Below are 18,456 nucleotides of genomic sequence, written 5' to 3'. Positions count from 1 at the left end.
ATTTCGCTCTATGCTGACAACATATTGCTATATCTCACCTCACCCAAGAAATCGTTGATGGTTTTCTGTGATGACCTGGCCTCCTTCGGTAGAAACTCGGGTTTAATTATTAATTGGGCAAAATCATATCTATATGTTCTTTCTGGCGATGTCCCCCTCCTCCCGCGTAACTGCCCCATACAGGTGACACAAACAGGATTTTAAATATCTGGGTATTTGGGTCTCCATAGACCCTGTAGCCCGGTATGAGCTCAATCTTCTCTCACCTTTAACTCGATTGATTTAAGATGATGTCTTTGCCTCGCTTCTTATACGCCCTCCAAAATACGCTTGACATAGTCCCTGCCAGTTATTTTCGTAACATCGAGGGTCTCCAGAGGAAATTGATATGGGACGGTTTACCTCGCATTATGCTGTCCAACCTAACACTCCTGTGGTACGATGGGGGTATCGCCCTCCCGGACATCAAGCGATATTATTGGGTGTCTCAGTTGGGGGCCATTAATCACGGTATGTATGGTCCTGAACTGAATCCCGCGTTTGCTATGGACAAATGGTTGCTGTCGGGCGGCAATTATTATAGGGCACTCTACTCAAAATCAGCGGTCAGGTCATTGTCAGGGCCTACTAGGACAGCGGTTCGTGTATGGCATGATGCAACTGCTTCTATGGATTGGAAGGACCGCCTGACTTTAGCGACCCCACTTTTTGACTCAGATAGGTTGGTACTCTGTGGAAGACAAAAGGGTTTGATAGATGGGACCACATTGGCATTAGCAAGGTGGGAGACTTATGGGTCAAAGGACAAGTGAAATCGTTTGATACGTTAAAGAAGGAGTTTGAATTGGGGAACTCGGAATATTTTCGCTATGTTCAGGTCCGCCATGCGTTGTTGTCTGTCTTTTCGGTGGGGGAGACGATACCCGAGTCGTCCCCGTGAGAGGATCGATTGGTTGATGGCCACGTTCCGGATAGTACAATCTCCCTTGTGTATAAAAAGCTGATTAATGATAGATCGGATCTTCTGTTGCCCTTGCGTGAACTCTGGGTCCGAGATGGTCTTGAATTAGATGATGAAGATTGGCAGTCTGCGATTTCCTCTCCCAAGGAGGTTGCGATCCCAGCGAGACTTCGGCTGGTTAAGCTTAAGATCCTTCATAGGGTGTACGTCACGGGCCCTCGTCTGGTTCACATGGAGGAGGAGGAGGAGGAGGAGGAGGGTTTGTGTAAGCAGGGATGTTGTCTGGTGGGGAAATTTCTACATATTATCTGGGAATGTCCTGACGTGGTGGCTTATTGGAACGGGGTGTATGATGTGATGGAAGAAGTTACGGGCGTCCCCCTCCTACCGGAGGCTTGATGCTGTTTGCTAAACGTCTGGGAATCCACAGACTATAACGTGGCCCAGACCCGGTGGGCGACCCTGGTGGCCATGATTGCTAAACGTGAACTCGCACAACTGTGGGGGTCCCAAAGATCGCCTACGGTTGAGATGTGGAAGGAAAACATGGATTGGTGCATGTTTCGGTAAAAAACGGTGTATCTGGCCCGGGGCCGTATCCGGAAATGGGGAAAAATCTGGGGGCAATGGAATAGGTTTCGAGGTGACATATGTAAACCACCTGCTGTTGATTATATCGATATCCCACTTTCCCCCTGACCACACATTCGCTGTTTGCAATATCATCTGCTTATGGTCTCTCCCCTATGCTCCTCCCTCCCTACAACGATTGCTTATTATTTGATGTACTGTCTACCTGATCTCATGTGAACGAAGCGCTATGTATATTGTGTTTGCCTCGCTTGTTTTACTTAAAATAAATCTAAAAAAAAAGCCTGACGATTCTCCAAAGAAAGCAGCAGAATTTGCTATATTCTTTGATGAAAAAGTGAAATCACCGGTGGATCAGGTCATTCATCCTACACCCCTAGAGGAGCGCAAATCCGTAGTTATATGGCAGAACTTTGATGTCATCTCTGAAGATGCCCTCCTCAAATGCATCCTCGAAACAAAACCCTCTAACCCTTCTTTTTACCCCATCCCTAGTGACATTGCCATTGATTTATACATCCATAGTCTTTTCTATTGGGCCAGTTTGGTTAACTTCTTCCTCAGCCAAGGCTCCCTTCCTGTTGCACTTAAAACAGGACAGGTTACCCCACTTCCTGAAAAACCCTCTGCTGACGCGAATAACCTAAACAATTTACGCCCCATCACTAACCTCCCTTTTCTTGCGAAAATCACAGAAAGATATGTAGCAAAACAACTTTCCCCACATATTAAGGACAATAATATTCTTGACAAATTCTAGTCTGGTTTCATTCAAAACTGCAGCACTGAAACAACCCTGCTGCAAGTGATCAATGATGCGCTGCATATACTCGATTCAGGGGAGGCTTGTCTTTTGATTCTTCTAGACCTTTCTACAGTCTTTGACACTGTTAATCACAACACTCTCCTTAACACCCTTCTACAGAGAATGGGGTTGGAAGGCACAGTGCCTAAATGGTTTGCCTCATTCCTCTTGGCCAAATGACCAAAATAGGGAACAGTGTTTTGTATGCATTAGCGGTTGGTCAGGGCATCCCTCAAGGTTCTATCCTTTTATTCACTTTGTTCAATCTCTATTAGGAACCACTGGGAAATCTCCTAAGTAAATCTGGGATCCTCTACCATCTCTATGCTAATGAAACTCAAATCAACCTTAAGGTGTCTTCCGCACACAAAATTTTAATATTCAACTCTACTCTCAAATCTTTTCAAAACTGGATGTTAGCTCATCAACTCATTCTGAATCCTTCAAAACTGAATTCATCCTCCTCTCTACCTCACTCTTTCCTCCTCTTGTTCAATCTTGGATGGATCAGCTGAATGTATTCAGCAACAAACCTATAATTGTCGACAGGGCAAAATCCCTTTGTGTCATACTTGACAAAAGTCTCAATCTACCCTCCCACATGAATTCCATTGCAAAGAATGCACAATACCAACTGTGTCTTCTCTGGGGGATTTGACATTTCTTTCTGGAGCAAGACCTAAAAACCTTGGTCCAATCTCTGGTTCTCTCTGGATTGGATATTGCATTTCTCTCCTTGATGGCCTCCCAAAATCCCACCTTTACCCTCTTAAATCCGTTCTCCATTCAGTGGCTCATTTTATATTTGGGGCTAAAAGAAGTTCTCACATCACACTCATTTTGTCTTCTCTTCGATGGCTCCCCATCGAGGCTAGATCAATCTACAAGACTGCCTGTATCACCCACAAAGCCTTGCACACCTCCTCCCCTGATATCTGGCGAATAAACTGAAAATCTTCGGATGCTCTAGACCATCTTGCAATGTGGAAAGGTTACTGCTTGAGCCCCCTCATATTCAAAAGGGAAATATTGATGGCTCAATCCTTCTCTGACAATGCGGTGAGAATCTGGAACTTGCTACCTCCACTATTCTGTACCACCACCTCTACCGGACCTTCAAAACTGACCTCAAATCTCTTCTTTTTGAAAGACACTTCCAGAACTAAATCGCCCCTTTTCTTCTCCCGCAAGGAAGTTCTTTCATTATTGTAAATTTGTAATCTATGTCTCTACAATCTTCATCCTATTGTGTTTCTTGTGTGACTGCCATCTATTGTTTTATTTTACCTGTTTTTGTTACTCGTTTTTTTCTGTAATGTGTAAATATGTATTATTCTCCTCTTTGTAACGTACTTGGTTCTATTGTGAAGCGCTCTGACACTTTTGGGTAAAGTCCGAGCTTCTAGAGGTAAGGTGTCATAGATTTGAGCTACTTTGGAGGAGAAGAATTGTGCAATTTTATTGCAATCCTCCATCAAATCTGGAGCAGGCGTCGTAGTGTGGTCCATGAATAACAAAACTTTGAGGATCGAAAAAAGTTATTTCGATGAACTACTAGCCATTTCTATTTTATGGGTATAAAAACTGCATCTGGTTCTTCTGATCAGTGCATGGTACTTTTTAAGTTCTGCTTCTTAGTTGAATTTATTGCTAGGGCTATAGTCTTTCCTCCATATGCACTCTAAGCGCTTACACGCTTTTTCGGCTAAATTGAGTTCATCAGTAAACCAGCGCACAGAGTTCTGCCCCCTGGGATTCTTCTTACCCCATATCCAAGGCACATCTTCATCCAGTGCTGTTGATATCCAGTTTTCAATCTGGGAGCTAGTGACATTGTCCCAAAACTAGGGTGAATTACATAGGAGGGACTCTGTAAATATTGTGGAACTGAAAAAATTCAATTTCCTTCTTCTAGTCACTTGTTTTGCTATGGCATTTAAAGTAATTCTATGCAGCGGCAGAGTGACAGCACCCTAAAATGGTCAGACCAGGGAACTATTAATGGTTCCATAATTTTAAGGTGTGTAAGTTGGCAAAAATGGGGTCTCAGATGTGATCTAGTTGATGAATTGGTGTAAACACTCTTTGGGTTTGGTTTACCGTATCCATTTCTCTACAAAGAGCTAGAGCATCCAAGTTAGAATCTTTATCAAAATGCATGTTCGAGTCACCTAGGACTAACACATTGTTATGGTCTAGGTATACTCTCCCAACTCGAGATGAATTGAGATACGGGGCCAGGTGGCCGGTACATTAAAAATACTATGAGAGCCGCATTTCCAACTAATACAAGCGAAAAGGATATAGCTTCACAATTCTCAATATTGCCGTCTTTGATTTTATAGCCAATTTATGAACAATTGCTATCCCTCCACCTCTTTTTAAGAGGTGGTCCTGCCTTGAAATACCGTTACCTACTGGGATTGCATCTAAGATATCAGGTGCTGAGGTTTTACTTAGCCAAGTTTCGTTAAAAAAAGGGAGTTGGGCTGTTTTTCAGTGATAAATTTGAAATTTTTGTTTACTCCTAATCTGAGACAAAATCCTAACTTTATCCTAACTTTACTACTTTTGGTATTCAGAAAAGGAGTTTAGGAGTATTAAAGTTAGGAATCCTAACTTTACTACTCCTAAATGCCTTTTGTGAATTCCGAAAGTCGTAATGTTAGGATTTTGTCTCAGATTAGGAGTAGTAAAGTTAGGAACCCTAACTTTACTACTACTAATGCCTTTTGTGAATACTGAAAGTCCTAAAGTTTGGATTTTGTCTCAGATTACATTTGTGAATCTGGCCCACAGGATCCATCCTGTATCGATTGTAGGCACTAAACTTCTGAGTAAGTCAGAGAAATTAGTTATCCTAGATTGGATGGTTAAATTTGGCAGGGTTTCAGGCCCCTAGACCCTGCTAGACACGACAGGCACAGACTGACTTGCCTTGCGTGCCAGTGACACGTCCGCTGCATGCCACAGAGCTGTGGCCATACATAAGTAGATGCCTCCAGGGGCATGGCCCAATCCCCCCAGTCCGGAGAGGGCAGGGTGGGTGGTGATAGCACTCACCAAGTGCTCCTGGATCAGGTAAGGACGAGGGCAAAGAGACAAAAACGGAGCCAGGCAACTGCAGCACTTAGGTGCTACAAGGAAAGAAACTAGAACATTTAAAAGGGAGCCAGGCACCTCCCCCATTAAGTGCTACAAGGAAAGTGAAATTTAAAAGCACACGCAAGGCACAGCAGACTCTTTACTCCAGATGGAGTTAACATTCGTGATGGAGTGGGATATCAGGCCCTTAGGACGGATACATGTATTTTTTCACATATAAGTAATGGAGCTAGTAATTGTTTATTTCCTCATTGTTTTGCAGTGATCATTTCAAATTTGATAAACTTTCGGGTCAAACATAGCTTGGTACAATTGGCAAATCTGCTATAAATAAGTGAATGTCCCATCTGTGCTATTTAGATGGTATGCATAGCAGCAAGCTCTAAATCGTACAGGCAAGAATGACATTCTTTTTGGTGGCAGTCACACATCTGGTAAAATCTAAATAACCACCATGTGTCTGTCAACTGAAGGAGTCGCTTGAAATCTTACCAGTTGAGGCAGCTATCGCAGATGTCTAGCTGATCTCCGACATTGTAATACTTTCCATCAACATCGTAACAACCACACTGTGCTATACACTCCATGCTGTTCTCTTCAAGGTAAGGTCTGTCTGTGGGACAGTTAGGATAGCAGCCTGGAGGAACACAGGAAAAAGAATTAAAGGTGAATATGATCAGACAACAACTGGATTCAGGTGGCTGCTTTCATTGCAGAGAACTGAAGACCAATTTGTGGGATGACCTACCCTGGAAACACGTTTTTGAGAACTAATAAATCTCTGTGAGAGACACCCGGTTGGTCCAGACTGAGAGGTTTGCATTATCAAATATACTATGTGAATGTAAAACAATAAGTAATACTATGAAGGGCAGTTTATTGCCTATACATTTTTATGAATCAGCAGATTTGAATAAGTTGAAATGCTTTCAAAAATATTCCTACATCACATTAACCTGTTTCTACAAAATATTTTATTTTCAGTTTGATCAAAGATTGCTATCTGTTTTACATATCATATAGATAACTCATACATTTTTTCATACATTACATAGAAGTATCCACCATGCCACGTACACTTGCAGTGTGAGGATTGAGAAATCAGTTTTAATTTCACTGCTTCTTGTGAACTTTAAAACACATGAGGTCCCATTTATAGTCTTTTGGAAACAGAGCACATAGGTTGTAGTTTTATACCACCCATTAATAATATCCCCATGAACATTGGGTTATTTAGTATAATCTCAATAATGGTGCAGAGCAGGCATATCAACAAAAAAATATTGTGGGACATTAATATTGCCGCAGAAATATTGTTTGGAAGAAATATCGACAACAAAAATATAGTTGACAAGAATGTCGACTGACAGGTAAGTAATATTGATTACAAAAATATAGTTGTAATAAATATCATTTACAAAAATATAGTTGACAAAAATATCGATTTATTAATAATGTTATGTATTTCAGTGTTTCTAATAAGAATTGTTTGTCATTTCATTATATGTTTTAGAATTTTTCTACTTATTAATTTATTTTAAGGTAAATTTTGAGTTATTAGTTCCGTAGCGGGTTGTGGGTTTATAGGGGAATAGGGTTGAAAGTAATTTAATCGTATGACATTAATTGATTGATTAATGTGTTAATTTTTTAATTAATAATAGTTTAATAATTAGTTGTTCATTAATTTCAATTAGTCAATTAATAATTAATTATGTTAATTGTTTAATTAATTTTAGGTGTGAGTTGTGGTGTTTATTTGTGTAAATGGTGTGAAGGGTGGTAAGTAATACATTTTTTATTGATCAATTATTAAATATTTTAATTACTATTAATTATTTAGTTATTATTAATTATAATTGTGTAATTCATTTTAGGTGTGTGTTGTGGATATTATAGTGCTAAATAATGTGTAAATAATTATGTTTTATTATCCTTGTTAATAATAATATATTTACATTTATATATTAATCATGTAAACATTGGAAATTACATTTAATAAAAATGTTTTGTTTTTTATTGTTTTGGGATCCCGCGCATTCCCTACTGTTGAACTCACTGGAGTGGGAATAGTCATTTTTTTACCCATACGCTATCCAACCCTTTCCCTACTGTTTCACGCTCTGGAGTGGGAATAGTATATTTTACCCCTCCGCTATCCAGCGCTTTCTCTACTGTTGCACTTACTGGAGTAGGAATAGTAATTTTTACCCCTACGCTATCCAGCGCTTTCACTACTGTTGCACTCACTGGAGTGGGAATAGTAAATTTGACCCCCAATCTATCCAGCCCTTTCCCTACTGTTGCACTCACTGGAGTGGGAATAGTAATTTTTACCCCTACGCTATCCAGCGCTTTCCCTACTGTTGCACTCATTGGAGTGGGAATCGAAGTTTTTACCCTCCCGCTATCGAATGTTTTAACTACTAATGTTTTTATTTTGTTATTAAATGTATGTATTATTTTGTTTAATAGTTTAATGTGTTAATTAAATATAGAATATTTTATTTTATTTTAAATTATTTATATATGTGTTTATTTTATTTTATATAATTAATAAAGTTTCTAAATTAAATAAAGATAATAGTTAAAATGTATTCAAGTAAATATATGTATATGCACTTTTTTGTGTTTATATTTATTAAATTAAGTTTCTTTGTTTTAATTAGTTAAAATATATATTACATTAATTTAATTTGTTAATAATATTAAAATTATTTAATTAATTTCATTTAATTTATGTTATTTTTTAAGGTCGATATTTTTTACATCCATATTTTTTACATCTATATTTTTGAGCCAATATTATTGCACTTACCTGTTTAAGTATAGGGAGTCGATATTTTTGTAATCGATATTTTTACATTGATATTGTTTTTTACTATATTTTTGGTTTGGATATTTAAACATGGAACCCTCAATAATACCCTAGAATTTCTCCATATGTTCATCATGATGGTGAGTAAACATTACACAAGAAAAAAACACAAAGGATATTTTTTTCCAACTTTATGTACACAACTAAATTAAATCTCCATATAGACCAAGAAATATTTCGTTCTGGTAATAAGGACATGATACTGAAGTTTGCACCTCATCTGTTCCTTTAGTAAAATAAATATTTAATCCTAAATTAACACATGCCTACAACGTTAATACTCAGCAGCTCCTGCTTGGCACTAAAATTCATTATAGGCATTGATTGTGCTCAAGAAACATATTTAACATAAATTATCTTAACAGGTCAAATTATCTGTTTGCATAGTTTGTGAATTCTTTGATCTCAGTGTACTTCCAATAAATAATTGTGTTTTTTTGGAAACATTTATGTATAGAAAAAATGAATGTATGACGTTTCAGCGCTTACATTCACAACGCATGCCTTTACAATGCGGTCGTTACAATGACCGCGTTGTTACCACAAGTGCCATTACATCTAAATTCGTATCAACATCTTGCTGTAGGGGGCAAGCTGGACTTAGGAATAGTATTAATTACTATTCCTACTCCAGTTTGTGCAACAGCAGAGAAGGTGTTGGATTTAAAATCTAACACATTCTCTGGTATTGCACGCCCCCTACAGCAAGTCGCTGATACGACTTGCAATGTGATGGCACGCGTGGTAACAAAGCAGTTGTTGTATCGACCGTGTTGTGAATCCATGCCCTGTGGAAACAGCATTGTAAAAGCTGTTCCCAAGAAAAAATACATGAACAGATATTCGGGATTTCAAAGTGTGAACGTACACTTTTTATCATTCTCCTACTAACAACTGACATTAGGGAGTTTGATATGTATTCTGATGGCTTTCACACACTGGAGTCATCCTGGTTGTGCCATCATATTGGGTTCCCATTACTAGCAATAGAAATTTTGGATGGCAAAAGAATAATGCCAGTTAGCTGGTATCAGTGGCTCAGAGGTAATACAGGATCTAAAACAAATCTGTTGTTATGGAATTACCTTACTACATAATGTCAAACCTGTCTTGTTTTCATCAAAATATGCATGAGATTATAACGTTTCCTTCCACTAACCAAGTGTCCTCAAGCACTTAATCAGATGAAGAGAAAGGCTTTTGTAGGAGGGAGCAGGCAAAATGTTCCATCACAGATATGCCCTGTGGAGACAGCCATGCACTGATCCAGAAAGACACGTAGGCCCTAGTTTAGTGAGAACCTGCTGCTCAATGTATTTCCCTCAAAGATTTTACCTGCAGCAAGCAAGATAAGTCTTACGGTAGACTGCTGGGGAAAAACAAGCATATTCCACATGCTTTTCCTGCAAAATTCAAAACTGTCTCTATTTTCTCTCATGCATAATTGAATGGAGCCCTGATAAGCGTAAATTCAGATTAGGGAAATAACAGAGACTTTTACAGGCCACTCGTAATGAGGAGGTTATTGCCATGGGCAGAAAATTCAGAACTTTTGCCCACAGTCTGGTTCTTCATTATAGGCATTGCATCCACTGTGTAACCGTGACAATATACATTGAAGAAAACATCCTCTCCTACTAAAAGATAAATTGTTTGCTTTCAGTGCTCTGTCATGATGCTGCTCAGATTTAAGGTAAAGTTAGTCACAAAGTAGTTGTGGTAAATAATTAACAGTGGGCCTTATTCACAAAAGCAGCTTAAAGCCTGCACTACCAGATGTACAGCTAAGTACAAGTGTAGATTTATGATTTTCTGAAATGCATATAAAATCCCAGAAACATGCATTCCAAGGGGTGCCTATCCCAGACATCCATGTATTCCTGGAATGATCATTTGATATTCACAGCTGGATACTAAACCTGCTGTGCAGAATGCTTCATAGCAGAGAACTCCACTCAAAGATGAGAACAGGATCCCTGTGCTAACACACATGTTGTTTATCTTTTTTCCTTCACAGCTCCTGCTATATAAACATTTTTTGTGGGGAGTTTAGGTGTCTTGGTTGAGATAGATGAGGAGGCCTAGATTGAGAATTTTTTAATAGAAATGTTATCATGCTTAAGTTCCAGCTGTCTGGGTGTCACTTGGAAATAGATAGTTGCAAAGAGACGTCAAAGCACCAAAATGCACAGAAAGTGAGAAAACTTCACAAAGGTATCTTACTTACCTTCTAAGCCTGGTATATCATGGAGGCACTGTCCACTAGGGTTGCGGCATGTCTTCATGCAGGGGGCTCCACATGGCTTGTAGTGCCACTCACACCGACCCTCTTGTTGGTTGTAGTAATCACAAAACAGAGCTGTCATAAGGAGAAATAGGAATACAGAAACATTAGTTAGATTAGCAGTGTATATACTGTCAACGCTATTTTCCTTTAAATAAATGTAATTTAATGTGCAATTCCTGTGCAACGTTTTACCTCTAACATTTTCGGCCCCACACAGTTTTGAGGTAAGTCCCTTGGTATTAAAGTCAATTGATGCCCTTCATTTGATATGTGCACTGTTTGATTCTATGATGATGTTCAATAGAGGAAAGGTCCTTGATTACCATAGGTCTCAGGATAATGACTTGAGTAATAGGGGATAAGACAGACAGGTCCAATAGCTGTCCCAAGCTAGAATACTGAATTGGACAGCAGTGTGGCCTTGGCTAGAATGCTAATTTAGACCTCAGTGTAGCCAGATCCACAATGCTAAACTGGGCATATTTTGTGTTAATTTGGGCCAGTTTAGTGGCAACAAGAAAACTCTAAATGCAGACTTTAAATGCTCAGCAACTAATTAATTAACCTGGGAAATTCAATAAATTTTGGGATTTTTTTCCTTTTTCAGTAATTGTTATAGAGTCCCAATCTTTGAATTTTCCAAAGCATCTAGTTGTCTCGCAAACAACAATAATTTTTAATTATGTCTGTTAATTGTCAGTGTCTGTGCGGGTTGAACTATAAAATAAGCACTAAGGATATTACCACATTTATTAGTGGTGCCTTGTGGCTATTTAAAGCCCCATTAAGTACTAGTAGGCATTGGGGAATTTATGGAAAGGGGCGACCACTCGGTCCCCCCGAACGTATGGATGAGTGCCTCGATCCCCCCGGGAAGCCATTTTTGGGCGGGAGGCGCGTCTCGGCTGGTATGCCCGAAGCGGCGTAGCCGGGGCGCGCTTTTTCCCGCCCTAGAGTGGGCTGGCCTAGACACCGACGCAGCCAGCCACGCCCTCGGGGCAGGCAGGGGCGGGTTTTCGCCCGCCCTGAAGACGGATAAAAGAAGGCACAAGACCAGAAGACGTCCTCTTGTTCTTGTGCTCCGAAGCTGCACCTCCTCGCTACACGTGAGCTCGGGACGGAACGAAGAGCCAATTTTGAGCGTTTTGATCCTTTTCTTTGTCTTCCAGATACTTCCTCGGAGAGATGCCCAAGAAAGGCGCAAAGAGAATGACGACCGACCAGATGGTGCGGGCCCTTTGCAAAGAGGTGTCCGACATAAAGAAACGGTTGGCGGAGCGAGATGGGGAGGAGGGTTCGGGCCCTGCGCCGGCTGGAGGGAGACCTAAGAGGCCGAGAAGGGTTCCAGCCGGTGGGGACGCCCCGGTTCCCTCTGCCCCGCTCGAGGCGCCGACCCCAGTACCGGTCGAGGGGAATCCAATCCCCGTTGTCGTCACCCCGACACCCAAGGAAGACATGCCCCCCGAGCTGGCAGCACAGCTAGCAGCATGGTTGGGGGATAGCAGTGATGGCGCCACGGCTGCCGAGGCACAGGCGCTGATAAAAGGGCTTCGTGACAAGAAAGAGGCAGCTAGAGTGGCTGCACCGTTGGCGGGGATAGACAAGCCGCAAGCGGCAGAAGCTGCGTCCGGTTCAGGTAAGCGGCCATTGCCGATTGCACGGGACGAGTCAGCACCCTCTCGTAGAGAGAGATTGGGACAACATGTGCCCTTAGCGATAAAGGAAAAGATCTGGGCAGGGGAATACGTGAATATTTTTTCCTTGCTTGTTGATCATTATGATGTGGAGCATGTAAAAAGTCAGAAGGACCTAATGCATCCGAGTGTTTGGCGCGCAAAAATGGCCGCCTTTAAGGTAAATGAGAATATTGGTAACTGGGGCAATGCGTGGGGTATTTTTACATCGATTTTGGGGGAACGTAGGCCCGAGTTGCTTCCTGAGTTTCCCGTTTACCAATCAAGAATTATGGGTTACTCGACAGCGTATCAAGGTAACCATTGGTTTTGTTATGATAATCTGTTCAGGAAAGAAAAAGAACATAACAAGAGTTTGACCTGGGATTGTTACGATTCTTTAACATGGGATAAAATGAAAGAATCGGGAATGTTAAGAATGCCATTGGTTGGGAGCAATGTTGTTGATTACTCCCGCCAAAATATGGGGTCGCCCTTTCGACCAAGTACTAGCACCGACGACCAGTCGAGGCCCGCAGGCAATACAGGGAGAAAGGGTTTCTGTTATAACTTCAACAGAGGGAAATGTACCAGGCCTCCGGGATCATGTAAATTTAGACACGAATGTAGTACGTGTGGGTCATCCCATCCTGAGTCATCGTGCAGAGCCAGAACGAGTGAGAATGGGGGTAAGGGAGGCGCCAAACAGGTCTAATCTAGGCCGAGGGGCGCCTTTACCAACTCCGATTGATACCTTGGCAATGATTCCCTGGCTCAGCGAATACCCGGATCGGACTTCTGCCGGGGTGCTGCGGAACGGTTTTACACATGGTTTCCGCATCCCGGTAGGGGACTTTCAGGGTGTAGGGATGTGCAAAAATCAACTTTCCGTTTTACAACATACATCTGTAGTGCAAGAGAAAATTCAGAAAGAGGTTAGCCGGGGACGGGTCGCCGGCCCGTTTAGTGTACCCCCGGTACCGGATTTCGTTTGTTCTCCGTTAGGGGTGGTCCCCAAGAAGGACCCAGGTGAGTTTCGATTGATTCATAATCTGTCTGCTCCACATGGTCTTTCGGTGAACGACGCAATTGATCCAGAAGTTTGTTCGGTGCGATACGCATCTTTTGATGAGGCAGTAGCCATCTTGAATCGCCTGGGGCCCGGGACGTTGATGGCGAAATCTGATATCGAGTCAGCGTTCCGGTTGCTCCCGGTACACCCAGACGATCAGCGTCTTTTGGGATTCGGGTTCCAGGGATCATTTTACATGGATAGGTGTATGCCAATGGGATGCTCTATATCATGTGCTTATTTTGAGCAATTCAGTACTTTCCTGCAATGGGTGTTCACTAAGAAAACGGGTTTTCGAAATGTAATGCACTACCTTGACGACTTTTTGTTCCTTGGTCCCGCCCGAAATCTCGAATGTGCCCAGGCCTTAGATGAATTCTGTGTGTTGATGGGTCAATTTGGCGTGCCGTTGGCACCGGGTAAAACTATGGGTCCCACGACTTGCCTCGAGTTTTTGGGGATCGAGTTGGACTCAAGGGAGGGGTGTTTCCGTTTACCAGCTAGCAAAGTGTTGAAATTCAGGACAGCCCTCCGAGTATGTTTGAATACACCTAAGGTTACACTGCATCAGTTGCAACAATTAGTGGGAAAGTTGAACTTTGCCTTGAGGGTAATCCCAATGGCTCGCCCCTTTTCCCGCTCCATTGCCCAAGCGATGGTTGGCCTGAAGGAGGGTCATCATCGCACGAGGTTATCGGCTGAGGTCCGCCAGGACATGCGGATATGGTTAGCATTCTTGGCGGACTTCAATGGCCGAGTCGTCTGGAACAAGCCAGCCGTGTCCTCAGAAGAGCTTGGGCTATGGACAGATTCAGCAGGAAGCATAGGTTTTGGCGCCATCTTCGGCACAAACTGGTCTGCTCAAAGATGGCCCCTATGGTGGCACGAGAATGGGCTAACGAGTAATATTGCTTTCCTTGAATTATTTCCCATTCTCGTGGCCCTGAGAACCTGGCCAGAAGGTTTCAGAGATCATTCTGTCGTTTTTTGGTCCGACAATATGACAGTGGTAGAATGCATCAATAGTCAGTCAGCCCATTGTAAGTTGATTTTGAGGCTGCTCAAAGAAATTGTCCTACTATGTATGCAACTGAACGTGGTATTCAGAGCAAAACATGTCCCAGGGGTGATGAATCAGGCTGCTGACGCACTGTCTCGTTTTCACATGCAGGCTTTCTCGGGTTTCCTCCCTTCAGCGGACCCGGAGCCGGCACCCTTCCCCGAAGCTCTCTGGTCTCTCGGTGCCCCGAACTTCGTCACCTCGTGGGAGAGAGTCTAGCACCCAGGACAAGGAAGGCATATGAAGGGGCGTTCCAGGCCTATTTAGCCTTTTTAGGGGCAGAGAGAGGGGGTCTGTGGGGTCAGGAAGAGTGGGTAGTACTCTTTCTGATGTCTTTACATAGGGCTGGGAAATCGGTGGCTACGGCCCAAAGGCATCGTGCCGCCATTTCCTTTGTTGCCAGGGCCCATGGCATCCTGGACCCAACAGCGTCTTTCACAGTACAGAAAGCGCTGCGTGGGTGGCAACGCCTAGAGGGTCGCAGAGTAGACGTGAGACGACCGATAGGTCTAGACAGGTTGTCCCAGTTACTGGACACACTCCCTAACACATGCTCGTCCCCTTTTGAGACCTGTTTGTTCCGAACTGCATTTACGCTGGCGTTTCACGGGGCTATGAGAGTTAGTGAGCTGGTTGCAAGGAACAAACAGGATGTGACGGGGGGCTTGTGCAGGGAACATGTTCAGATCAGGGGGGATGCGATGATTGTCTCCTTTCTCAGGTCTAAGACTGACCAAGATGGGAGAGGGGACTGCACGATCATTCGCAGGGACCCCGAGTCATCCATGTGTCCGGTACAGTGCTTAGAAGATTACCTAGCACAGAGAGTGGCATCATGGGGGGGGACATTGTTGAGGCATGCAGACGCCACCCCGCTGACGAGGTTTCAGTTTCAACGGGTTCTTGCAATGGCCATTGCCGCAGCGGGCTTGGACCCGGGCGAATTTGGGACCCACTCCTTTCGTATAGGGGCTGCCACTGAAGCTACAGCCAGGGGTCTTAATGTGGAACAAGTGAAACGTGTGGGGCGCTGGTCCTCCAATTGTTATAAGAGGTACGTGCGATTGCACATGTTGTGAAGCTGTAATCATGTACTCACGCCTCTTGTCTTTTGTTTGTTTTCAGTTGCGCAAGCCTACGCGGCAGGGCAGACTGAGCAGTCGACCCAACACCAGGCCAGCGGTCGCACGTCACCGGCTGTGAGGAAGGAGGTGTGGGTCGTGGGCCACTCATACGTGAGACGGGCCGCAGACGTATTCAAAGCAGGTGACATGTTTCACATACCTGGGGAATACGGGTACAGAGTGTCCTTCTACGGAAGGGGCGGTCTCTGTATTGACCAGTTTCAGGAATTTTTTGAGGGCTTGTTAGAGCGGATGAGGTCACCGCCGTCCATAGTCATAGTGCATTTAGGGGGCAATGATTTAGTCACCACCGGTAGACGACTTCTCCTGGAGGCTATGCTTTCCACGGTAAGTTGGTTAGCGGGGAGAGTTCCGGGGTGCCTGATTGCGTGGTCTCATATGATCCCACGAAAAGTGTGGCGGGGGGCTATCTCGATCCCTGCTTTGAATCATTCTGTTAAAAAATTGAATAACAAAGTGAGTAGGTTGTTCCGTTCCAAGACATTGCATTCGATCTCGCATAGTTGTATTAATGATGACAGTATGTATCTGGGGGATGGTGTGCATTTGTCAAGGGCGGGGAATGAGTTACTCATAGGAGACTTCCTAGCCTGGTTAAAATCTTTAAAACATGACCTTTAGGTAGGAGTTTTGTGGGGGGTCCGGATAGCCGGTCAACTATCCGGACCTGTGGCGGTAAGGTCATGATCGGTGAGCACTAATTGGTAGATCCCTATGAGTGGGCGTCACCCAACACGGATGGGAGCGCTCGGGAGAGGTGGCCATTGGCCCCTCAGTGGGGAGGCGGTCCCGTCTAAGGGCGGGACGCCGGAAGTAAAGGAAAGGCGGTCAAGGCCCCTTCCTTTGTAGGAGGGGTTACAGCCCCCTCCTGGGGAATTTCCCGGGGCCAGTGTCATCTGCGACGGCAGATGCGGTAAGTTGTGTGGGGTGGGGAGAGGTCAACGATACCTGCTAGATACCACACACAAGTGTTCGAACGACCTTTAAATGGCGTCGAGTCTTAAGTGCCCCCGTCAAGACAAGGGAAATTGTTAGTAGTTGCACTTGAGGTAAGCCTCTGTGCTGTCGCCCCTCCCAAGTGGGAGGGGTAAGTCTGGTTAGGGATCTTGACACCGGTTATGACCTTGCCGTTGGCCCTCAAACGTTAGGATGTACAATTTCAGTGTTCTTGGAGAATGTTTTATGTAGGATGCTAGTTCGGCTAGGAGAACCTCTGTATTAGAGATTATGTTAAGGTTAGCCAAACTCGTAATGTGATAATGAAATTGTACATAACATGAAAACGTTTAATGTTTTAAATTTTTTGTTTTAATAAATACGGCCGGGATGGTCACTCCATCCCACATCCAAAAACTTTAAGAACTGTTTCCGGTTTCCCTCCTTTTGGGGATTGTGTTGAGAGGGGGTGGCGGGTATCTCAGCCATATGGAAAGGGGCGACCACTCGGTCCCCCCGAACGTATGGATGAGTGCCTCGATCCCCCCGGGAAGCCATTTTTGGGCGGGAGGCGCGTCTCGGCTGGTATGCCCGAAGCGGCGTAGCCGGGGCGCGCTTTTTCCCGCCCTAGAGTGGGCTGGCCTAGACACCGACGCAGCCAGCCACGCCCTCGGGGCAGGCAGGGGCGGGTTTTCGCCCGCCCTGAAGACGGATAAAAGAAGGCACAAGACCAGAAGACGTCCTCTTGTTCTTGTGCTCCGAAGCTGCACCTCCTCGCTACACGTGAGCTCGGGACGGAACGAAGAGCCAATTTTGACCCACCCACCAGCCCCTGAGGACAGCAAGTTGTTGTGCAATAAAGTGAATTTATAAGTTTGTTTTTCCATCTCGTTTACAGGCTGTGACAGTATCAGTTTGTGGTTAATCGTAATAAAGAATGGTGAATCTCGTCTAGGTTGTTACGATTAAAATGATTTGATGTAGTGTTACATTTCTAGCATGTTCTTTCGGTCGTAGCGACCAATGTTTTCATAGGTTTGAGTAAGAATTGTCGTATTTATTTTTTGGTAGGCGGTAAGGTCATGATCGGTGAGCACTAATTGGTAGATCCCTATGAGTGGGCGTCACCCAACACGGATGGGAGCGCTCGGGAGAGGTGGCCATTGGCCCCTCAGTGGGGAGGCGGTCCCGTCTAAGGGCGGGACGCCGGAAGTAAAGGAAAGGCGGTCAAGGCCCCTTCCTTTGTAGGAGGGGTTACAGCCCCCTCCTGGGGAATTTCCCGGGGCCAGTGTCATCTGCGACGGCAGATGCGGTAAGTTGTGTGGGGTGGGGAGAGGTCAACGATACCTGCTAGATACCACACACAAGTGTTCGAACGACCTTTAAATGGCGTCGAGTCTTAAGTGCCCCCGTCAAGACAAGGGAAATTTTTAGTAGTTGCACTTGAGGTAAGCCTCTGTGCTGTCGCCCCTCCCAAGTGGGAGGGGTAAGTCTGGTTAGGGATCTTGACACCGGTTATGACCTTGCCGTTGGCCCTCAAACGTTAGGATGTACAATTTCAGTGTTCTTGGAGAATGTTTTATGTAGGATGCTAGTTCGGCTAGGAGAACCTCTGTATTAGAGATTATGTTAAGGTTAGCCAAACTCGTAATGTGATAATGAAATTGTACATAACATGAAAACGTTTAATGTTTTAAATTTTTTGTTTTAATAAATACGGCCGGGATGGTCACTCCATCCCACATCCAAAAACTTTAAGAACTGTTTCCGGTTTCCCTCCTTTTGGGGATTGTGTTGAGAGGGGGTGGCGGGTATCTCAGCCATATGGAAAGTTTTGCAATGGCTAGCATCCGTGCAAAACATGTTCTGTCAACTTTGACAGTGAAGAAATGGTTGTCATTGGAACACTTTTGCACTGCAGAGAAGGACATATGAAGGCTCAG

The 18,456-nt window shown here is 43.8% G+C and overlaps 1 protein-coding gene across 1 annotated transcript in view; it reads right to left on the bottom strand.

The window, feature by feature from the left end:
- Nucleotides 1-18,456, bottom strand: part of LOC147733201 (mucin-2-like) — a 1,190,401-nt gene that overhangs the window by 347,755 nt on the left and 824,190 nt on the right. The window contains exons 26-27 of the mRNA XM_086957735.1: nt 10,568-10,699; nt 5,955-6,099 (exon numbers count right to left, since the gene is read on the bottom strand). Of these exons, the coding sequence (XP_086813861.1) occupies nt 5,955-6,099; nt 10,568-10,699 (277 nt within the window). The remainder of the gene's footprint in view (nt 1-5,954; nt 6,100-10,567; nt 10,700-18,456) is intronic.

This window comes from Lissotriton vulgaris, chromosome 2_1 (assembly GCF_964263255.1).
Source record: "Lissotriton vulgaris chromosome 2_1, aLisVul1.2, whole genome shotgun sequence".
Taxonomy (NCBI): domain Eukaryota; kingdom Metazoa; phylum Chordata; class Amphibia; order Caudata; family Salamandridae; genus Lissotriton; species Lissotriton vulgaris.
The sequence above is the reverse complement of the archived record's forward strand: the minus strand, read 5'-3'. Positions and strand labels throughout refer to the sequence as shown.